The sequence below is a fragment of the Cynocephalus volans genome, chromosome 15 (assembly GCF_027409185.1).
Source record: "Cynocephalus volans isolate mCynVol1 chromosome 15, mCynVol1.pri, whole genome shotgun sequence".
In the NCBI taxonomy this organism is placed as follows: Eukaryota; Metazoa; Chordata; class Mammalia; order Dermoptera; family Cynocephalidae; genus Cynocephalus; species Cynocephalus volans.
The window spans coordinates 77,817,751-77,845,405 of record NC_084474.1 but is presented as its reverse complement, the minus strand read 5'-3'; the positions used below and the strand labels follow the sequence as shown (position 1 = coordinate 77,845,405).

At 44.5% G+C, this 27,655-nt stretch overlaps 1 protein-coding gene across 1 annotated transcript in view; it reads right to left on the bottom strand.

Moving 5' to 3' along the window:
* Positions 1-27,655, bottom strand: part of FER1L6 (fer-1 like family member 6) — a 127,007-nt gene that overhangs the window by 42,431 nt on the left and 56,921 nt on the right. Inside the window, exons 19-25 of the mRNA XM_063079710.1 lie at positions 24,575-24,699; positions 19,249-19,383; positions 16,077-16,226; positions 4,829-4,939; positions 4,390-4,551; positions 2,574-2,754; positions 23-249 (exon numbers count right to left, since the gene is read on the bottom strand). Coding sequence (XP_062935780.1) covers positions 23-249; positions 2,574-2,754; positions 4,390-4,551; positions 4,829-4,939; positions 16,077-16,226; positions 19,249-19,383; positions 24,575-24,699 — 1,091 coding nt within the window. The remainder of the gene's footprint in view (positions 1-22; positions 250-2,573; positions 2,755-4,389; positions 4,552-4,828; positions 4,940-16,076; positions 16,227-19,248; positions 19,384-24,574; positions 24,700-27,655) is intronic.

Sequence of the window (27,655 nt, the reverse complement as noted above, 5' to 3'; positions counted from 1 at the left end):
TGAAGAGGAGTTACATGCTGACCTTGACTTTTCCACCTTTTGGTGGTTCCTGGGCTGCAGGTTTGTGTTCAGGCTCCAGCATAGGGGATGAGTCAGGGATGTCAACCAGGACGGCTGTCTGAACCTGGGCTGAGTCAGGTACCACCGTGGAAGGTGACTCTACATCCACGTAGACATGATCTGTCGGGGGATCCTGGGAGGAGCTGAGCGGTCCGGAGGACTCAGTGGCTACTAGTGAATCTGACATAGCTGAAAGAAAAGCACATCAGGTCAGGCAACGGGGCTGCAATAAAGGGCAACATCCTAGGAACTTAATACTAGGAATCAGACAAATCCAGATTCAAATATGGCAAGTTCCTAACATCCCTGAACCTCACTTTCTTTATTTGTAAAATGATAGTAAAACTACTCATCTCACTGGGGAGTAAAATGAGATCATGACATAAGGCACAAGGCATCTGGTGCATAACAGGTAATCAACAAGTGGTTGTGCTAATTACTGATCTTTCAGAGTAATTTTAATCAATTGTGGTCATTGGTATCATGAAAATCAAGGTATAGGGCACAGGTCCTTTGCGCTGATTGTCTCCTCCCACCGTGTGTTAATTCAGGGAGATTTTAGAGGTTCCAGAGGTCTGTGAACCCCCAAGTGTAGGCAGAACTCTGGGTACATGAGTACCTGTGCTTGGGAGGGAGCAGGGGTATGTCCCTGGGCTTTTCTGATCTTTAACTGGGCTGTTGATGCCATAGAAAGGTCACAACACTGTCCTTTGCTGCCAAAGGTCTTCCTCTCTCCATTCACATGGTAGAATTCAACACTTATGAACATTTCCCAGTTGGGAGCCTCCATGACTGCTGTGGCCTTTAGAGTTTCTCCCTCCTCCCGTTGCTGACTTTTCAACAGCGAATTCAACCCAACAAAGTCTTACAGGTATCAACTCAGTGCTGTGCACAGAGATAAAGAAACCAATAGGACAGAGTAGAAAGGTCAGAAATAGGGCGACTCGGTTTAAGTGAAAGACGACGGTACACATCAATGGGGAAGGAAATGACCGGTTAGTGAAATGAACTCTTTGGTGAAAAAAGGGTGCACTATATGGAGAAAAATGCAGCAGAATGCCTACCTAAAATCATATACAAATACAGATGGACTAAATATCTAAATGTGAAAGCTAAAACTGTAAAACTAATAGAAGAAAATATAAGATAATATCTTTGTGACGAAGGCAAGAAAGAGTTCCTTAAACAAGACTGTGAAGGTACAAACCACCAAGTTGAAAACATGAATGGATCTGATTCCATCACAATTAAAGATTTCTGCCCAAAGATGGGGATTATAGACAAGATTAGCAGTTATCGTACTAGGAGCAGATATGAGCAATAGCCACAATGTACAGGACATTAACATCTACAATATACGAAGAATTTGGGAATCGAAAAGAAAATTAATGGAAAGCCATAAAACACGGGCAAAGAATGTAAGCAAGCAAATCACAGCAGGGAAGATTAAGATGACAGCAAGGATATGAAGAGATGTGCAGACTTGGTAATCAGAGCAATTCAAGCTAAAATAAAAATGAGATACTACTTTACTTCCACAGAGTAGCAAAAACCAAAACCAAAGCCACACTGAACCAAAACCCCAGAAAGTTGGATGACAGGTGGTGCTGCTGAGGAGGGAGAAAATGGGGCTCCCTCCCGATGCAGTAACAGTGGGAGTGCAGACCCGTGCGGATCTGGTGTAGACCCGGACAGCTCTGTGGCGCGCCCTCTGGGGGTACCTAATGAAATGACATGTGCACATTCCCTGTGACCCGGCAGTCTCACTTCTGGAGGGGATACATTCCAGAGAAATTCCCACACAGCATCTTCCCTTGGGGAACACACACAAGAATATTCAACACAGCATCGTGGAAGTGGGGAGCTGGAGGTAGCCGAGGGTTCCAGTATGAGGGGAAAGGAACAGTAAAGTGTAGTAGATGCAGCAGGTAGCAGTAATAGGAATGTCCACACAGGAATATGGATGGGTCTTGAAGCATAACGTTGAGTGAAAAGAGTAGGAAACTAAATGAAGATTATATCATTTATGTGGGTTAAATGGATTAAATTTTACAAGCACTGGTGGTGTGGGGCCTCCAGTGTGGAAGGGACTGGGAGCAGGGATAGGGAATGAAGTGTAGAGGGATGGTGGGTATAGTGCGAGAGAAGCCTGGAGCAGACCAGTGCTGATGGCTCGGCATGGGGGTGAGAAGTGCAATTAACTCTTTAACTTAGCTCTGTGACCGGAGATCCAAGACGGAAAAAACTAAAATGCATCAAGCACAGAGCTCCGTGCAATGTCAGGGAGTAGAGGCTAGAGAGAGCTTAAGTCATATTCAAGGAAGGCTTCTTAGAGGAGTTGACCCTGATGGGAGTCTTAAAGTACGAACTTGGCAGAGGGCACTACAGGAGCAGAAGATCCACCCAGTCACCCGACTGTGGGGCATCTTTTTTGAGCCGGATCTCATAGTAAGCACCTTGTAGGCACCACGACTTTATTATCATGACCCCAGAATCCAAGAGGAGCTTCCTACCTTGCCCAGCTTGGGTTCCATCCACCTGTGAGAGGAGGGCAAGGGGCTCTCTGGATTTACACAAAAACTGCTTCAAGCAGTTGATGGTATAGGTGCCCACGAGGGTGCTCCTCCCGAAAGCTCTCCAGTCCACCACGCAGATGCTCAGGGGTGGGTGCAGAAGCTCATTCTCAGGTAGCTCCTGCAGGGAGAGGATGAGGTAAAGTGGGGGCACTGGCTGGGCCAGGCCTGGCTGCCATGCCCTGCTAACCTGTCTGTGGGTAGGCCCAAAGCAAGCCAGAACCCACTCTGCTTGTCCTTGTCTTGCCATTCTATCCCTTCACGCCAGACCTGCAGCTTGCCAAAACTCTGAATACTGTCTCCCCAAGCCAGGGTGTAATTACCCAAAATATGAGGGATGCCTTACTGACAATTCATCCCAGGTTTAAATTGCAACTGCCTCCACTTCTATATTCTCTATGACAGTAGTTTCCAACTCTTTTATTTTGTCATTATCTGTCAGCAGAACTCTCATCTCAAATGACAGTTTACCCAGGCCTGATATATAAAACAGATGAAAGCTGAGCTGTTTAATATAGAGCTAGGGGTGAGGGAACAGTATCCTGCCCACATGTTTCCCCTGGTCGCTCCTGAGGCTCAGTGAAGCTTGATGTGAAAGGTTTGCAAACACCATGCACATTCTTTAATTGTAATCTTTGCTGATTTAGAATGTATCCAGTGTAGCTGACTGAGTTGGACAAAGCAAACCTTTTCTTCACACTTAGTTCCAAGTCAGAGCACAAAAAAAGTATGTTGAAATATTGAAATAAACAAAAGCACAGGTGTCAAACATCACTGCCTTAGAAACATAAGCTCACATGCCAACTACTGACATTCCAAGTACAGATAATTTTTAAAAATATAACTATTAAAATAAATTTCATTAGAGTAACTTCTAGGCCAGTGGTTCTCAAACTTTAGTATGTATCAGAATCACCTGGAGGGTTTGTTAAACCAGAAACATCCGGACCCTACCTCCAACAGTTTCTGATTCAATAGTACAAGGATAGAGGATAGAGCCTGAGAATCTGCATTTCTAACAGGATTCCAGGTGCTATGGTTTGAATGTGTCCCCAAATTTCATGTGTTGGAAACTTAATCCCCAGATTCATATATTGATTGGAGGTAGGGCCTTTGGGAAGTAATTAAGATTAGATAAGGTCATCAGGGTGGAGCGCCATGATGGTAACTTTACAAGAAGAGGAGGAGAGACCTGAGCTGACACCCACACTCTTGCCGTCTTGCTTTGTGATGCCCTCTGTCATGTTATGATGCAGCAAGAAGACCCTCCCCAGATGCAGCCCCATGACCTTGGACTTCCCAGCCTCCAGAACTGTAAGAAATAAATCTCCACTCTTTATAAATAACCCTGTCTTGGGTATTCTGTTACACTGATGTTACAAGGCAAAACTGTTACAAGGCAAAACTTTTACAAGGCAAAACTGTTACAAGGCAAAACTGGCTGGAACACCAGGTGATGCTGATTCGGATGAACTGGAGGCCGCACTTTGGGATCCACTGTAGTAGGCAAAAGTTTGTCAGCCTGCTTTGATTTACGGTATGATCTACACCTAAAAACTTTAAAAACAAAGCAAAACAACAAAGGTCTATTTGATCTCATTCTGAAATTCTGGCTTTTTACTAAATTAGACTTCTTTCTTGCCAGTAGTAGATATCAGAAACCCCAAAACATCTCCCCACACCAAGTCAGTGAAGTAGTGGGTCCCCTCCATGGGCATGAAGGGAACGAGCACGTCGGGGAGTGAGGGGCACGCACCACTTCAAAAGCATCTGCCTGGATGCTGAAGTTTGGGTTGTTCTTGTAGCTCTGGATCACACAGGACCTCACTCCTCGTCCACCACACTCAATGAGAACCTGCGGTCGATCCACCGACAGGAGCTGTACCTTCTTCATCTCTCGTACTCCCCAGAAGAGAACCTGAGGGAAGGACCAGCAGAGCTGTCACTCACAGACCCAAGGGGGAGCCACATGCATGCCCTGACTGTGCATGAAAGTCAGACATGCACCCTGAGAACCACAATGTTCTCTAGGCAGAGATGCGCAGCTCCTTGAGGGCTCCATTGGGTCAAGTACAAGCTGGGGGAGGGGCTTTTGTCTAAGTGTCCTGCCCATCCCACAACACCCCTCTGATAATGCAGGCAGGCTGCTGCTCTTTAATTCTAAAGAACAACTCCAATCCTTCTCTGAACCATACCTCCACTCGGTATTTACTCAGCACTGGCCGAATGTTGGCAGGAACCGGGTAAATCTGGGTGACATCTGGTGGGTCAATGGGAGGGAGCCCTTGCAGCCCAGATGGAGGAACCTACCACACAGAACAGGTGCTGGTTAGAAGGTTGGAGAGAAGTAAGGAAGACCAACAATGCCACACAACCTCTTCACCATCGAGACGCTCACTGTTTTGTCAACAGAACTGTTTCCTGCTTAAAATACAACGACCATGCAAGTTACCATGTTTAATTATTTATTAATTGATAAATGCATCAGTTTACAAGGGTAACCAATATTCAGGAAGCATTTATGATGTGCCACAATGTTGATAAGACATAGCTCTGAGTAAGCTCATAGCATAGAAGAGGGAAAAGAAAAAAGATAAGTAAAGTCTTACGACGTGAAAGATTACACAGGACCTGCAGCAGTGGCACAGAGGGGCTTTGATCAGATTCTGAACCTCTGAGTCTTAACTGTCCCCCCGCTTCCAGCTTGTCAACATCTCCAGAAAAGCCATAATGCACTGCTACAAAAAGAGATTTGTATGTTATCAGAGACTACATCTTGATCACTGAAACAGAAAATCAAGTCTTTTGAAAGCACAACTCCAGGATGAAAACAGGTCATTTCTTGTGCACTTGGGGTTAATGAAACTGCAGGAGGACAGTCATTGTGCTTTGCTGAAATCTCACACAGAGGACTCGGAGAGTTCTGCTAAGAAAGGGTCTTTCTCACTGCCTAGGCCATCCCACACCGCCCTCAAGGCCAAGCTCAATGCATACGTCTTTCAGCAAGCCCGCCCTGATTTGATCCCAGCTACTGAGGCCATTCTTCTCCCCTTATATCCTTTGAATGCAGTGTGTCCTCTGCACAGGCTGAGTGCAGAAATGAGGGGGCTGAGTCCGGAAACCAGGCTCTACCTTGTGACCGAGCCCAAGTCTCTTTCCCTCTCTGAGCCTCAGATATAGGTCCAGACAACCCTTCGAGCCCCTCGGGAATTAGATGTTCTATGAAACATTGCTTTGGAGCAGGTGGTTCTCCTCTTGTGGCTATTTGTCTGAACGATTCACAGGGACTGGGCCAAGAGGAAGTCTTTGTTTACTGCATTTCTTTCTCCAGGTCCCTCAAGGGGCACTCCCAATGCAGTGAGTCCTTGATGAATGTTTATCGGCTGACTGACATATTAGCTCCATATGCTCTGTGTGCTAGAAAAAAAGCCTAATTGCTCATCAGAACTTGCAAAGCACAAACATATCACCATTCTTTTTTCACAGCCATATTCTAGTTGGCAATGGCAGACATGGTTAAGCTAATTATAAGAAAGCTCAGAAAAAGGAGGGAGCAGGCACTACAAATGCGAAGTAGTCTGGAGATAATGAAGCTGCAGAATGCAACAGACCAGGTGAAGGATCCAGCAAGTGATGAGGATGAACACCCAGTACTGGCTGGCAGTGGAGAGGTGAGCAACTTAGCCTGCAAGCGTCCCTTCACTGGGAAACCTAATCGCTCCTCCGGCCTCAAAGGTAAAGCCACAAAACAGCTGTGATGGTGGCCTAGGAGAGGCTGCCTCTGGATGTGCTTTTTAAAAGCATCATAGCTTTCCTCGCCCTGTAGCTGCTGGAATGTCAGCCTGGGAAATGCCCTGAAGAAGCTTTCTCCATAAGTGCCTGGAAGTTGCACTTAAGAGTTCAGTTCAGCCCTTGAAGGATCCCACCACGTGGTGCAGACTGAACAACTTTGCTGCCAGCCAAGAGTAAGCTTTTTCACCATGAAATGTATCAGTTGCTGACCTGTTAAACCACATGGTGTGCAGTTCTCAGCACATGGGGCCAAGAGAAATGAGGGATTGTTAGAATGTGAAATAGTAAGAATCAGGGATGAACAGGATGAGTTGGTCCAAAAGCCAGACTGCTCTAATATCCCAGTGTAAATAAAATATCAGGACCTCAAAGGAAGCCCAGCTTCAAGGCCAGGACAAGGGTGAACAGAAGAGGCATCTAGGGTGCAAATTTAACAGGGCACACATACTCAGGGTCATGAGTGACCCCAGTCCCAGCCCTGCCCCTCTGGAAAGTCACTGACTCTTAGGAGACTTTGTCCTTTCTCCACCTTCCTCAGCTCATCATCTACTCTTCTATTATATCTCATATTCAGGACAGTGCTTAGGGATCAGTCTTGGTGTATTAGTCCATTTATGTTGCTTATAACAAAATACCTGTAACTGGGTGATTTATAAAGAAAAACGACATTTATTGCTTACAGTTTCAGAGACTGGGAAGTCCAAAGTCTATCTGGTGGTGGTGACAGCGACCCAAGGGTCTTACATTGCCAGATGGTAGAAGCAGAGAGAGCAGAGAGAGAAAGACAGACTCTCCTTCTTTTAAAGTCCTCAGAACCACACTCCTGACCACCATTTTTAATCCATTCACTACTGCATGGTCCTATAATCCAAACACCTCTTCAAGGCTCCACCTTTCAATTACCATAACAGGATCTCCCACCCTCTTAAAATTCACAGTGGGGGCTATGTTTCTAATACATAAAACTTGGGGGACACAATTTAAGCTGCAGTGAATTTTGGGGGGACATAGTTCAATCCACTACACTTGGGCTCCATCACTTACTAGCTGTGTGAACTTGGAAAAGTTACACAGTGTCTCCAAGTCTCAGTTCTGTCATTTGTAAAACGTAGATAATGATATCTAATTTATAGAGTTGTTCTGAATAATTGCTGAAACAGCATGTAAAGACTAAGGGTAAACTGAAAATTTATTGACCCTTGCAAAGATTAAAGCTCAACTTCAAATCATCTGAATCTTCAATTGAATTCTGATAACCTAGGATTGCTAGTGGCCCTAAACTACCTCAGAAGTAAATTTAAATACTCCAGAGAAAAATAACATCAGCCCAGGCTCAAATATTCTCTACATATTTGTGAATACAAAGCCTAGTATACAATAAAATATAACCAGGCATGCAAGGAGATGAGACAATGTGATTAAAAAACAAGAGAAACAACCAAAGAAATAGACCCATAGAGGACTCAGATAATTTACTAATGAGACATGAATTTTCAAATAATAATGCTTAATCTGTTCAATAAGAAACAAGATGAAGAATTTTAATAGAAAACTAAACCTGTAATAAAAAAAGAGAAAATCCTATAACTGAAAATATAGTCACTGGAAAGAGAAATTTAATGAATAAGTTCTAAAAAAAAAAAAAGATCAGGTGCTGTAAAGACGGAGGAAATGAACTATAAGATAGGCCACTATAATGGATAGAATAAAGCTCAGAGAGACAAAAGGATAGAAAATACCTAAAAGAACACAAGAGGCATCGAGTACATAATTAAAAGGTCTAACACACATGTAACTGGAGTCACAGAGGAAAGGAGAAAAGAGGAGAGGCAAGGAGAGGAGGGCTAGAATGGGACAGAAACAATATTTGAATAGATAATAGCTGATAATTTTCCAAAATTAATTAAAAGCATCAAGCCACAGTTTCAAAAGTTCTGCAAAACCCAAAAGAATAAAGACAAAGAAATTCTCACTTTAAGACAACATAATAATAACTGCTAAAAACCAAAGATTACCAAAAAAAAAGAAAAAAGAAAAAATCTGTAGAACAATTAGAGGATGAAAAAAAAAAAAAAAACCCAAAGATCACTTTTCAAGAAGCAGCAGTAAGAATGAAAACTAACCTCTCAACAGAGAAAGGGCAGCTCAAATAATGAAATAACTTTAGAATTCTAAAAGAAAATTGTCTACTCAGGCAAGCAAAATGATCCAGGAGGAAATTTAAAGGACCCAAAGTCAAACAGTGAGATTGTGGCAAAGCCAGAAACAGACCTGAATATCTTCACTGGGTTAACATTGCAGTAGAAAATGCAACCCAGGGAGAAACCAGGGGCAAGCTGAACGACCTGCAGAAGAGGTGAGTGTGATCTCTGTGATGAAGCTGGTGACGAGCTTCTTCTCAGGGCTTGAGCAGGGTCTCTGCTGGAAGGTCTTAAAAATATGTGAGGATCAACCTGCATTTCTTCCCTGATCCCTCACTAGCCTATTTTAGGATGAATGGCTTCTGTAAAGTCATGATTAATAGATCACTAATTAATAATAACTTTTTACCTTTTTAAAACAGTGAGGAAGATCACATAGAGGTGCTATCTGAAGCTAATCCAATCAGTTAATTTAGACCTCTAATGAGAGAATTCAATGTGTGAAATGCATGAGGTAAGAATATGGAAACTAATGAAATTTAGGTTAAAGACAAGAAGGAAATAGGTTTACCTTATTCTACACCACATAGACAAAGAAGATTAGAAGTATATGAAAAAATTAGAGAAAACTCACATGATGGAAAGGGAAAGACTCTTAGAAAGTTGAACGAGAAGGTAGAATAGATTCTAAGAAGGGAGAGTTGCCACATAAATACATGAAGGCTGCACACCACACAACTCCAGAGGGTGCCAGTCACATAGAACAAATGGAAATGGCTTCTTCCAGGGGTGTGTAGTGCACTAGCCCTGTGGAAAGGCTAAAGAGACATTTCTAGGAGTTGGGAAGTGTGAGAGACAGAATAATGGCTCCCTAAACATGTCCACATTGTAATCCCCCAAATCTGTGAATATTACCTTACATGGCAAAAAGGAACTTGGAAGATGCAATTCAGCTCGGGATCTTGACATGGGGAGTTAATCCTGGATTATCTGGTTTGGCCCAACATAATCACAAGGGTCCTTTCTAAGAGGGAGGCAGGAGGGTTGGAATCAGAGAAGATGTGAAAATGGAGATAAAGGAGAGAGAGAGGGACAGAAGGAGCTACACTGCTATACTGCTGGCTGGAAGATAGAGGAAGGGGCCCCAAGCCAAGGAATGCAGCCCTCCTGACAACCTGACTTTATTTCAGTGAGACCCTTTCACACTTCCGACCTCCAGAACCATAAGAAAATAAATTTGTGTTGCCCTAAGCCACCTTATTGGTGGTAATTTATTACACTAACAGGAATGTAATTATGGAAGCAAAATGTTCTAAGAGAGGAAGGTGAATTTTCTGAGGGCAGAACACTCAAACAGAAAAGAGGAAAGTTCTAAAAGGAGAGAGAGGGTTCTGAAAGCAAGAGGAAGATTATAAAACTAGAAGAAAAAAATGAGTTTTCTGAGTACAGCGATGGAGGACTAAAGGAAGAGAAAGAAAAGTTTGACAAACAATACCAAGACAGTTCTGAGACTGCAGAAGGCCGAGTGCTATGAGTGGTCCGGGAAATGGCCTCAGAGTCAAAATCTGCCTCATACATAGAATTCTATCAATGCTTGTTAATTGAATGAGTGAATAAATGCATTTGAAAATATTTTATTGAGAGTCTACTATGTGCAAAATACCATCATGTGCAAAATACCGTCATAGACATGGAGATGAATCTCACATCCCACTTTCAATCCATCAGACAATTATATGAACTCTGCCTTTAAAGTATATCCAGAACCCACTACTCCTCCTTTCCATGACTACAGTCATGGTACAAGCCGCCTTTATCTCCAATCTGGATTATTTCAAGAGTCTCCCACATGGCCTTTCTGCTTCTCTCCTTTCTCCTTCAGAACATACCTGACCCAGCATCCATAGTATTTCAACATGTCAGACATTATGCTGAAAATCCTCTTGGCTTTCTGTCTCTCCCAGAGTAACAGCCAAAGTCTTTACAAGGCTCTGTGTGATGTTTTACCTGCAGCCTCATCTCCTACCCTCTCCCCATCGTTCACTCTGCTCCAGCCTCCCTGGCTTCCCTGCTGGTCCTCACACATGCCAGGTATACTTAGGCTTCAAGGTCTGGTACTTGCTGGTCCCTCTGCACAGAAGACTCTCTGGCCAGTTACTTGCATGGCCCAGCCCTTTCCCCTTCAGGTCTTGGCTTAAGTATCAGTTTTTCAGGTTTCCCTGGGTGTCTAGAATGTCAGCCCTGCCCCTGCTCCCAACACACATGTCTACTCATAGCTCACATTGCTTTACCTTTTCTCCTCAGGACTTACCACATGTAACATGCTATAAAATTTGCATATTGTCATTATATTATAATTTATGTAATGTTGTCTATTGACTCCTCCTCACTAGAGTCTAAGTCTAAGGAAGGCAAGGAGATCTGTTTGTTTTGTTCGCTTAGGAGAATTCCTTAGGAACATACCTGGCACATGGTAGACACTCAATAAATACGTGTTTGAATGTATGAATAAATAAGTGAAGTAGTCCTTGCCTTCCAGAAACTTACAAACTGATAGAGGAGACAGGTTTGTTTACAATTGCCTGTAAACAATTGACCTGAATTAATAGAAAAAGAGGCAAAGTGTAGAACGGAAGTGAAGAGAACATTTAATGATCAAGGTGGGGAGGGAAAAGCTTCCTAGAAAAGACATTTCTTACTCTGAACTTTGATGATGACCATTTTCATAGCTGGGTAAATGGGGGGGCAGGGGTTGAGGTGGGCAGAGCAGGGAGACATTTCAGAATAGGTTAACTGCATGACTGAAAGCAGGAGTGTAAATTTGTGTTGTGAGATCAGGAAACTCAGAGTAGTCTGGCATAAAGAGACTGTACTGTGTATAGAGTAAGTGGTACGCTGTCACCTCTCCCCCAGGGTGGTGGAGGTGCAAAGGATTACTCAAAACCCATTTCTTCTGAGCAGTGAGAGGTCCAAAAGGGTTAATTCCAGTCAAACCCTTCAAGGGAGAAGAAGTCTTGGAGACTAACCCTGAGTCCAATCTTCTCTCAGTATTTATTGTCCGGGCAAGAAAGTTACAGAAAAAGAACATACGTGGTTACAAAAAGAACAGTAAGATATTTGTCATGGCAACAATCATTAGGTTTAGCTGCACCAAGGACATTCGCCCTTAGAGCCAGCATGTTTGCTGTGTTACAATTCTTTATCTACAACAGAGACTTTAGCCTGGGAAAAGTTTTCTGTTTTTCCCAAGCTTAATATTTCTATGTGTTAGGCCCTGTGAAATACATTTGCTTTATTAATATTAGTACCTCCACATTTCCCCCTTTTATTTATTTAATTAAAAGGAAGAGCAAAAGCTATAGATCAAAGCTTCACAGTTAAAACAAACACATCTTGTTAAAGTGAGGCTAGTGTCATTTTAGCGTGGCAAGTCTTTTAATTTATCCCAGCTGGGGACTGATGATGTCATCGTCTCTCCGGGCTGTTGCATCAGCATCATCCCTCCACAGTACACTAAAATGTGAGGCTGAGGGAGTAGTTTGAAGACAAACTTTGGGAGAGCTTCAAAGCCAGGCTGTGAAAACTTGACAGTCTCCTCTTCATGTAATATTAACAGCTATCAGAAAAAAATTAAAATAGGGGCCAGCCCACGGCTCACTTGGGAGAGCGTGGTGCTGACAACACCAAGTGAAGGGTTAAGATCCCATTACTGGTCATCTTTTTAAAAAAATAAAAAATAAAAAGTAAAAAATAAAAATAAATAAATAAATAAATAATGTTTCACGGTCAAACACATTTGGGAAATAATTCGATTTTGAAAAAAAAGTTTAAACATGTTTTTAATTGCAGGACTTCTCAGAGCCTTTACCATGATAATGGGTGTTTCAAGTCCCTAGGACAGATGTAATATGAAGCATTTCTCAAACTTTCTTTTCACTATATTTTGAGGAATTGGTGTTCCCCCCCCCAAAAAAAATCAGACTTTGGAGGTAAAGAAGAAGGGAGCCACTGAGGATTTCTGAAGAGGAGAGTGGAGTGACCGACCTGTGTTCTGGAAGGAATGTGGGGGACGGAGTGAACAGAAGAAGGAAAGGAGGCTGGCAGAGCAGCAAAGAGGCCAACGGAGTCTCCGGGCGAGAACTAAAGAGCACATGGGAACAGAGAAAATGGGAACCGTTCAAGGAAGGTGCACGGGGCTGGCCTGGCTATGGTGTAGGTGCTGAATTTTCAAGCCAGAGTGTCTGGGCGCATAGCAGGGCTATGACTAGGGTCGGGAGGACAGGAGGGCTGCTAGCTTGGGTAGGGGAGGGAAATGGAAATAATGGATTTGGTCTGGTGCATAGAAAAACTAAGATACTGAATCCATGAGAGACAGGGAAATGTTTCAGTAACCAAGAGAGAGACGTGAAGCAAGCAAGCCAGCCCCAGGCGAAAACTGAGAGCCGCTGGTGACAAAGGAAGGCATTTTCCAGCCCCTGTCTTCTCAGCATGTACGAGATCTCACGAGGACAGTCATGCTGATAATCAAATGGCTTTCTGAAAAAGAGATCAACGAGAAGTCCTAATGAAACCCTAATGGAATCGTATCTCTTAGGCGACTTACCTCTGGCAACGCTGCCCCTATCAGGCCAGCTGTCAGGAAGCAGCAGGATCTCTCACCGGTGTGCCCAGCTCAGCACGGAGGGATGGCGGAAAGAGCTGAGGCCATGGGACCCAGACGGCTGAGCCCTCACAGGGCCTTTAGGGATCAGCCAGGTCAGCCTCTCATTGGCAGATGAGGGACGCAGGCCCAGAGCACTTATTAAGGCAGCTTCAGGTAGTGAATTGACTGAGTCCAATTCAGTTAACCCTGAGCTTCAGGTTCCTCACCTGCAACCTGAGAATGTTGAGCTAGATCTAGTTTTCCCAAGTCCGCCATTCATCTACCACCTTTACCACCTTTATTATTATCCAGTAAACTTTTTTATTAGACACAGTTTTTTCTTTCTTTTTAAAAAAGGAAACCTCATGTTGCTAAGTTAAAGTACCACTTGCCAAAAACGGAAAGTAACATTAAAAATAAAAACAATGAAAGAAAACAATGTTATTGGTATATGTAATGTGAAGTATTTCTTAAACTTTCTTTTTACTATATTCAGAGGGACTGGTGTTCCGAGAAGCAGATTTCGGGAAATGCTTCTGTGGGTATTATTGATCTTTTTCTGGAGCCACTGAGCCTGAAGCCTGTATTGTCTCTTTAAAAAGAAGATTGCAAATTGAGAGAGGTGTTCTAGACAGATGAGCATTAAACTAGACTTTCTTCTAGAAGTAGTTAGAAGGATCAAAAAAGGCAAAACTCTCTTCATATGTATTCAACATTATTTAACGCTGGTTACAACCTAAAATCACTCCCTGAAAGCATAAAATCGCCTGGACTCTCACTTGAGGAAAGACTGGATCAGCGGGTTTTGAAGGTTACATTGAGTTCTGACAGTCCATATTTCTGTGCAACATACCACATCTATTTGGCTAAGCTGGCTTTATTAGAATCTCACTTGGTTTCAAGAATTATAAGACAAATATTTTTCTAGTCCTACTCTCCTAGGCTGCAACCATTATGGAACCGGAGCCAACACCTAAATTCCTACTACTCCGTTCCTCCAAGAGCTCATCCAGCCTCAGATCCCCTGGCAGAGAGCTCGCTCTTTCTCCAAGGTAGCCATTCCATCTTTAAAGCATTCTTCCTGACGTGGTGCAAAAATCAGACCACAATCAGTCTTCGATAAGTTGGGCGTCAGAACTCATCACTGCAGTGGTGTGCGACCCCCAGGCTGTAGATCTGGGCAGAGTTTGGATTGGAATACAAGCTTGTCTAACCCCAAAGCTGCTCCCTTCCTCGTTATACCCCCCAGCCTCCCCAGCTCTGATGGGAATCTGGAATGTATTTGGATTCTAGGCTCTGACCTGCCATATGGACAAGTCATTATCTTTCTATCCAGCTCAATTTCTTCATCTAATATAAATAGTGGGATTAGACATCTTGCTTTAATATCCTATGGCATGATAATATTAATAATAACAAATAGCTAGTATTTGTTGAGTGTTTATTGCATGCCAGGCACTTTAGGTACATGGATTATCATCCTCATTTTGCAGGTGAAACAGAGAGAGACTAAGTAGCTTGCCCAAGGTCATACACTTAGTGGTGAAACTGATATCCATACCACGGGAATCTAGCTCTAGCACCTTCACTCTTATTCACTCTGTATGTGTTAGGAATGCTCACCTTCCTGTTTCTATACCAAGTGAGTTTTGGTTTTATTTGTTGTTTTTTGTTTTGTTTTAATTGGAATTTACAAAAACCAGACTTCCTATAGAGGATATTATGGCCTAAATGTTTATTTCCCTCCAAAATCCGTATGTTGAGATCCTAACCCCCAACGTGATGGTCTTTGAAGGTGGGGCCTTTGGGAGGTGATTAGGTCGTGAGGGCAGAATCCTCATGAATAGGATTAGTGCCCTTATAAGAAGAGACACAAGAGAGATAATTTGTCTCAGTCACATGAAGATATCAGACATGCCAGATCAGTTAGTGCCTTGATCTTGGACTTCCCAGCCTCCAGAACTGTGAGAGATAAAAATTTGTGATTTAAATCACCCAGGCTATGGAATTCTGATATACCAGCCAGAACGGATCAGGACAGAGGGAATGGTCTGACCTGAAGGTGGAGTGCCACGTGCCCTCCTGATGCCTCAGTGATTGGAAGGTCAGGGAGAGGGATCTCTCTGACACCTGTGCACTTATTCACTTCTATTCCAAGTCCTCTGCTGGTCTGGTTTGGTTCTCTACTGGACAGCCAGGCTTCAGAGTCTCAGCTTCCCTTCTCAATATCCTGCCTCTGCTTTCTGAAAGTTTTCCCAGACATGTGTTCATAAATTCCCCTAGATATTAGGGGGAAGGACTAAGAGCTCTTTGTCGTTGAGAAACTGTGATAGATACAGTGTAAGGAACAAAAGGCTTTAAAGGTCTAAGTTCAACTCTCAACTCACGATGAGGTAAGTCAGTCAATTGCATTCATCCTGTTTACTATCCATAAAATAGGAATCATAATAGCTATCTCAGCAGGATTGAGGGAGGCCTAGTTTGATGAAAGGTATGTGAGGCAGAAACACAACGTGGGCACATGGTAAGTACCCCCCAAACATGTGATCCTTCCTTTTGCATCTTTTCATGGTCTGTGTAGGGCTCAGGGACTCACACATAGGGATTCTCAAGTACTATTGGCCAAACCCACATGAATCTTTGATCCTGTGATTCCAACTTACAAACTCAAGGGATCTGGGAATAGCCTGAGTCACCCGAGTCCTTATCCGACACGTCTCAGACCCCAGAAGAAGACACCTCTGGAAACGAGATAGCCAGGAGGGGCCAGACATAGCTTCACTGAAGTGGCACTACTAGTGTGGCCACTCCTCTGGCCAGGTAGACCAGATCGACATTTAGTGCAGACGCCAATGCTGGCTCACATACCTGCAGCAGTTCAAATACAGCCAGCAGGTCCCCTCCAGAGAGGTTCCCACAAAAGATGGGGTGATAGCACAGCCTGGGTGGTTCGTAGTCCTGGTCAGCTAGTTTCACAACAGGAGCAGCCACCGTGGCACCCAAATATTCTGGCTTCCCCTACGGCAGAAAAGGAGTACGGTTTTGTCCCATGATTGTTACCCACCTGGTTCTGACACATCAGTGCCATGTTGCAAATAATCTTCAAAAAAACTGTCAGCATCAATGTCTCCCTCTTGCCTATTGTCTCAGTGTCTTCCTCGGCCAAGCTCCTCTTGCCCATTTTTACAGTCATGGGGAGCAGTGGGACCCACTCCAGCTCCCGGGGAAAACCACAGGGGGGGTCATCTTAGGGGCTTCTTGGCCCAAGGCTACCTTAGGGGGTATCTCTCTATTGCATATTGAGCTCAGTGGGAGGAAGGCAAAATAATCATCCAGGGGACACTGGAAGGAGCAAAGCAAAAATAAGGTGGCAGCAACATTGCAAAGGATCTTCAGGGCAGGCACCATGGTGGCTGGGAGCATAGGCTTTGGAGCCAGGCCAGACTGAGTTTGAGTTCTCAAATCTGCCACTTTTCATCTCTATGGCCTCAGGCCAGGGCCTCGACCTTTTTGAGCCTTATGCCTAAAAAGGGGTTAAAAATAATACCTGTTCATAAGGTCATGAGATGTAATGTAATGTTGTTTATGCTTTACACAATGACTGGTATACAACAAGTGCCCAGTACATAGTGATATGGTGATGATGGTGATGATTAAGATCAATACGTTTAAGTGATGGGGCAGTCCTGCCCTATTTTTCTTGGTAGTGAAAGAGGATATTTAAATCTCTTCATATGTATGTATATGGGCCTTTAGTCTCAATAAGAACTATGTGCTCCACCTCCTGCCTCTTCCCCAGGCCTGCTCCCAGGAGTCGTAGGCCACATTTCCCCAGGAGCAGAGAGGGGCTGGAGCAATCACTCTGCTCTGCTATTCTTCTCAAGAACTGCAGGGACATAAACTCCAGAGTTGCCTGCTTTCTTCACACCATGCCCCTAGCACAGAGCAGGTACTGAGTGCATATTTGCTGAGTGAAAGCTGCTGGATAAATGACCTCTGCAGGCCAAGAACAGTGCCCGCAATCTCTTCTGGCTGAAGTTCAGTTTAGCAGCCACACTGCTTCCTTGCCTTTGGACTCATGAACCAGCACTGGCATCCCCAACCATGGAAGGATGCTGGGTTGGGGTAGAAATGCGGCTTTAGTTCAGCCATACTCGAAAACAAACAAAGCTGTCTGCTGGTGTCCACTGGAAGGTCAGACCTGTTCTGCGTATAGGTGGAGTTAAGGCAGCTGGATATAAAATGAGTGATCTGCTTAACATTTACTTTGTTCATTATCCCAGCTAGGAATAATTTATTCAGATTTGTCCTGGAAACAAAAGAGTAAAAATAAACCCAAGCGACCAATTTGCCAAATATAAACTCATTTCTTACAGGACTCTTAAGAGGCCACAAGTAACTAGGAAATGAGAGAAAACTCTAGACTGGAAGCACAGGCCCGGCAGAGTTTGATTCTACACTTGATCTTGGCCAAAAGGTCAAGAAGTGCTAGAGTTCTGTTCTAATAATCTGATCATCACCATATTTTGAGCTCCATTTAGCTGCAGCCCACAAATGGGAACAAAATCTTTGGCATGTCTGCATGTATTTCTCAGGAAGAAAGTGCAAACCTTTCGTTTTTTCTTTCTCTCCCACATTTCCTTTTCCCTTTAGATTGGAGAATGTGAGCCTGATTTCTCTGCAAAGTGCTTGGCTTAGGGGCCAGGAAAGGCCATCACTGAACGGAGATGTAGAAAGGACATGCAGCCAGCCCAGTGGGTGGATGCAGCAGGAACTTTCAAAGATGCTTGACTGCTGTTATTGCTTTTCAAACAGAAAATAAACTTAGGACTAGAAGCATGTCGTTAGGAGCAAAATAGAAAAGGTATTTATTTTCTGGCCTTCCCTATGGAAAATCTGTACTACATGCCAAACGGTAGAAATCATAAATATGTACTCCTAGCTCCAATTTACACATGGGGGGATGGGCACAGAGGGAGGGAGTGACATGGACAACCAGATGTGCGCATATAGGGGAGACTGTCACACTAGCCACAGCTACATGTACAAAAAAAAAAGCAGGTGAAGAGACCTGGGTTCAAGCCTTAGCTCTGCCTTCAACTAGCTGTGACCTTGAAGAAGGTATTTGACCTTTCTGTGTCTGTTTCGTCCTCTAGGAAGAAAGACAGGGGCTTCATGCTCTCCAAGCCTCCTGCTCACCTTCTCCGATTCTCACATCCTGTTTCCCTCCTGACCTTGGCTCAAGGTCAGGGCTGTCTGTAGTGCTCTAAGGAGGTGAGGAAGCTTTAGGAAGGCTTCCTGGAACAACTGTTTTACTTAATATATTTGAGCTTCCCTAACCTCCTGGGGAGGCAGAGATATCAAATAAAATAAACCTTTATCTTTCATTTTAGACTTCTTAATTTTAAAAAAGAAGACTATTTATCTAGTTTTTTAAAATCCTCCCACAAGCTTTCAAATCAACCTGAGGTTTCACAAATATCTTTGGAGAAGAAGAGGTCCGGATCACGTCATAGCAGAAAAGGGATAGAGATAAATGCATTATTGCAAGACTTAGAAGCAACAATCAAGAAAAAAGAGACCCGGTTACAAAAGCTGAGTCAGTGATAATATCCATCCATTTCCTTCCAGCTGGGCAAGATCAGTAAAAACCTCTGTTTTCAAAAAGCATGGACATTTTCATTAAACAATAGGACGCAGAATTAGCTGTGGGCCAGATACAGCAGCGGGTTGTTTTATACGTGAATTATATTCCTAAAGAAGTATGTGTCGACAAGTTTTGCAGACCAGATTTTATATTAATTGCAATTTAAAGTGAAATCTAAATGAACCTAAATGAGGAACCCTTTAGTAAAGCAAATGATCATCACCAATTTCCCCCCTTCTGTGAATCATTTTCCGAGGTCAAATGTGCTCTGGACACATTTAGCACACTGACCACTCACAATGCCAGGACTCTATTGACTTCAAAATAAAGTAAGTTGGTGCAATGCGGCATTTTTTATGAGGTACAGTTGGCACTGTGCCAGGGGACACTTACCACCGCATCACTGTCATAGAGCTCTACCACCACTGAGGGTGGGGACTCCAGCAGCTCCTTCTCATCTCCATGCAGCACCAAGTCATTGAACAGCAGCATCTGGTTCCAGGTTGGGGACAGGGTCTGGGAAATGATCTGGAAGGTGAAGCCACAAGAAAAGCAAAAGATCGTTCAGCTGGGTTGCAGGGGGCTCTGCAGTTCACTCAACAGATACTTATGGAGGGCAAAGAGAACGTACCATCCCCATCATTGCTTCAACATTGCCTCAGTGTTGATCATAGTCAACATTCCATGACTATGTAAACTGAGCGGCTCCCGTGTACTCGATGCTGGGGGATGCAAAGATTGCCTGCCCTTGAGGAGCTTACATGCTTAACAAGTTTCATGAGCAGAGCAATATTTAACACCCTATTTGCATACATAGTTTCAACTCACTCTTCGCAGTAGTCCTGTGATGATAACAGTGACTACCGTTTATTGAGTATACTGTGTGCTTGCTCCTGCACTTTACATGCACTATTTCTTTCAAACCTCACAATAACTCAGGGAAGTGGGTACAATTATTTACACATATTTTAAAAAGCAGGAAACTGAGGCTCACTTGTCCAGAGCCAGCAAGTGGTAGAACTGGGATTCAACTTGGAACATCTGGCAGCAAAGCAGGAGACTGCTAACCTCATTCACGCTCACCAAGTAGATGCTGATATTATCTTCATTTTAGGGATGGGAAAACTGAGGACAGGGGAGATCCAGTGATTCTTCACTTATAAAATTTTGTCATCAAATACCCTAAAGTCAGGTTTAAAATTTAATACTTCTTGTATGTAATTCTACTGTTTTGTGGGTATTTATTGACTGCAGTAAATAGATTAGGGTCTTCAAAACAACCATTACCATTTTGCATGACATCTTTTAGGGGGTTTGCTATGGCAGCAAACTTAAACATTGTTAGTTGCCTGCACTCATTTTTCAGATGGAGAAACAAAAGGACAAAGAAGGACAATGACCTGCATAAGTGGTCCAGAACCATAAGTGTCTCACCTAGAAGTGACTCACAGCCCCCTGACAGGCCATTCAAGAGGTACCTTCACAAGGGAAGGCATATCTGGGTTGCACCTTCTTCTCTATTTATTTGGAAGTTTGGAAACATGCCAGTTTCACAGAGCTAAAGATGGGGGCTATTTGTCGGATGCGTGGACTCTGCACCTGGGCAGAAGCTGCGCCATTAATATGTGAGGTCAGTCCTGGAAAGTGCCCACAATCACATTTCTCTCTTTCAGGCAAATGGGTGATGTCACAGGTGAATATCCCACAGAAGCCACTGGGTCCTGTGGAAATTTCCACAGCATCTCTGAACTGTGCCCATACCTGTCACTGCTCACTTTAGGAGGGGTGGGAGACAGAGCTGGCCTGGTGTCCAAAGCCCACATACATCTCATGTCATCTCAGAGTGTTATATCAAGTCATCTCTAGTCATGGTGTTAAATCATTTTCACCACAGTCACAAAAGATATTTTTATTGCCCTTCTTTATGTGAGTCATAAAAATATTGTACATTTCCACATTTTCCTTCCCTTCTGGCTCTTTGCTTTTAGAGTATTTTATGCCTCAGACACAGTGAGGTTTTAAATATAACATTTCAGAGAAAATCTAACTTTTCTGACAGAAAAAGAATGACTTTAATCACCTATAAACAGGAGTTACGGACTTGCAAATATGTCAGTGATGGACAGCACAAAGAACCATATGTTTTTTATGTTGCTTTTAAAAATAGAAAATTGATCATTTTTGCAGCGTGCACCCAACAGTGTGATACCAAAGCAATTTATCATCTTTACAACATCTTTCCTATGAAACATTTTGATGTCTTCTCTGACACTGGGCTGTAAATGCCACTTGATAAGATCTCAGAGGCCAGAACTCATTCATTCATTCATTCATTCAGTCATTCATTCACTCATTCATTCATCATATATTTATTCAGGACCTGCAATGTGCTAGACACAGTATTAGGCACTAACACAGCATCCTGTGCATAGCAGGTGCCCAGTAGCTATTTGCGTGGATAAATGAGTGGGTATTAACTTACCTTCAGAGTTGCTCCCATGAGTAAAAGGACCACACGACTGCATTCGGGGCATACTGAGAGGCTTATCCAAACATAAATACACTCTCCCACTTCTCTGCCTAGGTGCTCATGATTAACTTCATTACTTAAGGGCTTCCTTAAAGAATTATGCACATGCATTATAACTGGGTTAAATGACCTGATTTAGAAGGTTACGGTTACAGTTAGCTAACACTTTGAAGAGAGAGTCAGATATCGTGAACAGAGTATAGCTTAAGAATCAAATAACCTTGGAATGGAGTTCTAATTTCAATACCTAATTTCATTACCCTATGTCCGACTTGGGCGAGTGATTTAACCTCTCCAAACCCTAGTTTCCCCCATTTAAATGGAGTTAATACCTACCTTGTGGGGTTGCTATAACCATCGTCTGAGAGTATTAAGTGTCCGGCACACAGCAGGTGCTCAATAAGTGCTTATTACCCACCCTAGCCATCCCCACACACACTCTTTTACAAAGAGTAAACATTTACCGAATGCCTACCCCATGCCGGCCTTGTGCACTGGGGTAACTGCGTCTAACAAGAGACCATCCTTGTCCTCAGGACTAAGCATCAATCCAATTGTTTTAAATCTCAAGTTCCATGCTCCCCCCACCCCAAGATCCCCTTTCCTTCTCCTCTAATGTTCCCTTTTAGCCCCTTAATCCCTCTCCCTCTTCCATCCCCAAAGCCTTTCTCCGAGGGAGCTTGCTCTCTTTCCTTTTATCCTTCCGTCTCAAGATTTCTATGTCCCATGTCCTCAGTGATGTCTGGAATAACTAGATTCCTCTATTTAAAATATTTTATTCCATTCAGTCATTTTGTAAAGGGTTGGCTGGCAGGACAGGCCCTTCAGAGGCTTCTCTCCCTGAGCACTGTGTAGTCAGCACAGATGTGTGCTTCCGAGGGAACAGTGGCGCTCAGCTGTGACTGCAGGGGCCCCAGGCTCAGCTTTCCCTGCCATGAAGAGTGCATGAGAGGGGCATGTCAACCCAGACCGGTCCCCCCAAGGCAGCACAACACTGAAACAGGGGAGGGGAACTGGAACCCTTTCTTACCCAAATGCAAGCAGAGTAGTCAAGCAAAGTGACTTTGGAATTGGATAAACTTGGCTCCACCGTCTTCTAGCTTATGGTCTCTGAGGCTTACCTTCCTCATCTGCAGAATGGAAACACTTATAACACCCACCCGTGGGCTGCGGTGAGCTGTAGCAAACAATGCGTATAAAATGCTTAGCGCCGTGCCTGGCACGGGGGAGTATTTAATAAATGACAGCTGTTATTATTAACAAAAATCAGGTACTTTGTTCGAAATTATGGAGGCAAAGTCCAGGGGTCAACAGAATCTATTTTCCCTTTCAAATGCTTATTTGTTAAACAAAAGCTATCTGTTGCTTTGAGACGTGACTCTAAGTCAAATGGAGACCTGCATGGAGATGCAACATAGAGAATTCCACAGCAGCCCACTGAGCTCGCTCTCATCCCTACCCCACTCAGGGCCCTGAGCTCACCTCCGGGGCCCAGAATCCCACAGCTGTGGAGGTGGAGGAGGCTCCAGGGTCTACCCCTCGAGAATTCCCTCGCTTTGGGCCAGAAGGCTCAGTGATGATAAGAAGTCACTCAGAAGCTGTTTAAAGTAAGGCCCTGTCTTGGGTGTTTTACCTGCTGGGAGGTATGTCCGATGTTATCATCCCTAATCTTGTGACTGAAGGGTAAAGGGAAAAAGAGAAATCTCCTACAGAAAGAGGCTTTGGGAAGCAGGTGAGGCATAAAGAGAGTTTTACCTAATGTTATGCAGCCAATAAATGGAAGAGCTCAGATTTGGCTCCGGGCAATGGGACTCCAGAATCTACTCACAGTCCCCACTCTGTATGCTACCTCTAAAACACAGGAAAGATAATATAGTCTGGTGTCTTTTTGTTTTCACGCTCATCCTCCAAATGAAGATGGAGTCACTTTCCTCCCGACTCCCCTCCCAGACAGAACTAACTCTCTTTTCACTGGCCCTTGCAGGACTCTGCACAGCCCCACACTATGGGGCTTATCATGGTGCAGCCGACTCATCTACCTAGAGACAAATGACTGTATATTACAAGTCTCAGGATCAGTCTAGTGCCCACACCCCTGGAGCCCAGCATGGGACTTGGCACAGAGCTGGCACACAAAGGCGCTGTCTAAATGGATGTGATGCTGGTTTACATCATGCTCTCGGTCTGCACATCATAAATCAAAATTCAGTGTAATCAATGATCATTGAGGTCTGAGCTTTGCCTTGGAGAAAAATGTCAGCCCTCTCCATACCTGCCCACATAATGGCCAGCATTCACCAATCCTTTCATACACTGAACTTCTAGCACCTTCACCACAGCCCTATTTTAAGATGACAAACGTGAGGTTTAGTGAGTTGTGTTATTTCCCAAAGTCATAAGAGTAGATGAGCTAAAGGGTTAGTAACCTCAGGCTCTTTGTGTCCTAACTCTTGTGTCTTAACTCCCTGAGATGTGCAGTTCTTTACTGAGCTTCCCTCTCTCCAAACAGCAAATCAGAGAACAGACTAAATCCTTAGATAATACGATCAATTGAGAAAAGCATCCTGCTGGTCTTTTGCTGATTAGGAGCCCTTTGCACACTTCAGCACTCAGTGTGAAGGAAAGGGAGAGAACACAGAGGAAACAGCAGACCCGTCTCCTTCACACTCCCAACATCCATTACAAAGTGGAATTTTCCAGAGGCGGTGGATCCGGAAGCACAGAGGTGTTGAAAGTGTACAAAGCCGTCCAGCTGGCAAGTGCAAAGTCTAGAGCTTTCTGGCCACAAAATTGAAAAACCTGCCCCCCACCGTGGCACCCCAATAATGACTGGATCTGAGCCTCATGCAGGTGGTCGCTGCTGTTTCCTCTGCTCCTTCCCCAGCGCACTTGGCTTTGTGCCTGGCACTTCACCAAGTGCTCTAGGTGTGCCGGGTTCCACTGCCCCCCCCTCGTTTCTCTTTTCCTACCTTCACCCTAGGGAGTTGCTCCCTTTGCCTTAGGAAAGTGGATCACAGGGGACAACAGACCTTCCCCACATCAGTCCTTCCTGGCACACCTTCTGAGTCTGAAGCACCTACATGCCCAGAGATGCAGGTATTTGCAACATGCCCCCGTTTTTTCTTTCCTGGGCTCTGCTGCAAGTCAGCTGCAGGCTGCAGGGAGAAGGCAGGCTGGGTTCCTGGTTACCTTTGTGGTCTGGCAGTGGGAAAGGAATGTGACTTTGGCAAAGGGATCTGAAAGTCCATTGCTGTCAGCCGCGATGAGGCCCCGGCCTTGGTACATGTGAGCTCTCAGCTGAAAGATGTGCTGGGCTGTGGAGAAACCATGGAAAGGTGCAGGTGTCAGTGGGCTTTTCAGGAACAGCACGTGCGAGCGTGTGTCTGTGTGTGATGTGCGTGCAGCACCGCCCTCCTCTGAGGCTGGAGTGGAAGCGTGAAAAAAGGGAAGAGGTGTTTATGGGGTTCTCTGGAGCCAGGCATTCTCCTCGGACTTTCACCCGGTTGTGTGTCTTAATCTTTACAACCATTCTGAAAAGTATATGTAATTATCTCCATTTTATAGATGAGGAAAATAGCCCACAAAATGGCTAAAATACTATCCAAAGTTTGCAGAGCTAATCCATTCCAGAGCCTGGGTTTTATTTCTGTCTGATTCCAAAATCCATGTCACTTTCTAAAGTACCACATTTTACTCCCTAGTAATTCTCCTGTTTCCACTGTGTGTGTGTGTGTGTGTGTGTGTGTGTGTGTGTGTGTGAGAGAGAAACGGGCTGCTCCACCAACAGTTTTACTTCAATAAACACAATAAATGTCTCTAGTCATCCATTCATTGATTCTTCCATTCAGCCAGCCAATGTTATCTTGAGCACCTACTGTATACCAGCTTCAGTCCTGATCTCTAAGAATTCTGAAGTAACTAAGACAGTCCCTTTCCTTGGGGAGCTCTTGGGAGAGGACAGAAGATAAGCCAAGCACTCAAGTCACAGTGACAGCAGGCGCGGGGTAAGTGCACTGTGAAAGATACAGTCAAAGGACACAGAGGTAAAAGGCAGGAGTGAGCACACCTGTTTGACAGGATGGGAGGCAAAGAGAGGGCTGCAGGCTGGGGTAGATCAGGGTTCAGTGGGGAAAACTCAAGGAGCAATCATATTCCTCGGTTCCTGGGACTCTATGATGACTGGCACTTGCAAGGCACCTCTCGTTTTTATACTCACTCATTTTTATCCCCTTACCCTGTCCCATTCCCCTGTCTCTCCAAAGTTACTGTGTTTAGTGTGCATCGGTGTTTCGTGTTGACTGGGGACTGATTTACAGGAACTCTTGCACACCAATTTGCATAGCTCCACTTAAAATTAAGGTCACAAATACCTTGTGTGTCCCTCCGCACCCCCAAAGCCACTCCTAGGCTTATATCACACATGTCCATATGGGAGTGTGTACATGGTTACTGACCCTCTCTGTGCCTTTATTCCCTTATTTATAAAGTGGAGGTAATAATAGTTTCTACCAGGGTTGTTTTAGGGGACTGAAGGGCTGAGGACAGTGCCTGGCACATGGGAAGAACTTTAAAAGTGGTATGAAGACGCTGATGTGCTGTGACTATGGCCCACTGCAGTGTGGCCTGCGTGGTGAGCAGCTGGAAGCAACCTGAGGGCCCATCACTGGGGGAGTGACAGGAAAAATGTCAGGGAGCTGGGTATGGCAGGTAGGAGCAGCGGATTGGAGGTATACATAGTGAAATGGGTGGATCTCGAGAATCTAGAGCTTAGTGAAAAAGAAAAAACAGCACAAAATATGTAACCCAAAACTTTTGTGTAAAATAAGAATATGTGCGTACGAGAGCAATTCACACTCACCAAAGCACATTCAAATAAAAAAGGGCACACTCTAGGGGAGGTGGCACTGCCCTTTGAGCAGAGCCCTAAGGGATGGTAGCATCTGACAGGTAGGGATGGAGGTCCCAAGTGGCTGGAGCAGGGTGAGTCAAGACAAGGACAAAAACCCTAGGCCACATAGGGGTGAGGATGTGGTCTAGTTTGGCTATCGTATAGGGTCCCAGACAGTTGTGGTCATATTGCTGAGGGCCTGAGAGGCCTGAATGGGACATTGGTCCCTAGTTTAGCAGGCCATAGGGAGCTCTTGAAGGTGTGTCCACAGGAGAAGATAATAGCAGAGCAAAGCGTCAGGAGGATAAAACTGAGTCAAGCTAGCAATGGACAGAAGAGATGGTAGGGAGGGGGTCAGTAAGGAGGCAACACCGCCCCCTCCAGGTGGGAAGCTTTAGGGCCAGATCTTGTACACTGGTGGGGCTGGAGATGAGGAGGGGGCGGGAGAGACAGTGCAACAGTGCATGCTGCAGGACTTGACCCCTGATGGGAGGAGAGGCAGGGAAGGCAGAGGGTGCTGAAGACAATTCCTCACTTGTTGTCATGAGACTCACCACCTTTCTGTCCCTCCACACCATGCCACTGTCTGACTACATGGGGGCTAGCATGCAGCCTGAAAACATAGCAACCATATCAGTCCCCCTGCCCCCATCCTGCAAAGAATATGGAAACATGAGCTCTGTACATTCCCAAATCAAGTCCAAGTACTTACTGCGCAAGGTTCTCCAAGCTCTGGTCAAGTCGAGGAACCAGAGAAGTAACTCCTCTGGGCTCCTCTCCCCATCCCCACCTCCACATATACCAATAAACCCTAAAGTGGCCAAGCCGGGCCCTGCCGACAAGACAGCTACTTAAAATGGCAACAGTTAAAATGGAATGCTTAGCAGATAGCACAGGGACTTATTGACAGGAGCAGGTCTAGAGAGAGCCCGTGTGTCCATTAGTATGCCACAGAGTTTGGCAAATTTCTCAGCTGGGAGTGAACTTGGGAATGTCTCATCCCCTGAGAATGCCCACCAGCTGCCCCTGAAATGACTAACCCTGGAATTTTAGCAGACCTCCCAATTACAGCTACACAAGCAGGGCACTGCACAACTCCAGGGGGCACCATTTACTTAGTTTAGGTTTTTGTTTTTCTGAAATCTTGAGTCTTACCAGCTCTGTTCCTTGGACTAATCTAGTAGCTTCCTCACACTTCAGTGGTCCATCTCTGGTGCTATGGCTCACTTTTCACTTGTGGTTACTAGAGATGAGTCTGATTGCTCTCACTTGAGGGCCAGGGTCACCTCTCACTCATCTCTATACCCCCGACTAGTTTTTCCACCATGCCTGACATATATAGGTGAAGACTAATTATTTGCTGAATGAATATTTTCTGGAGC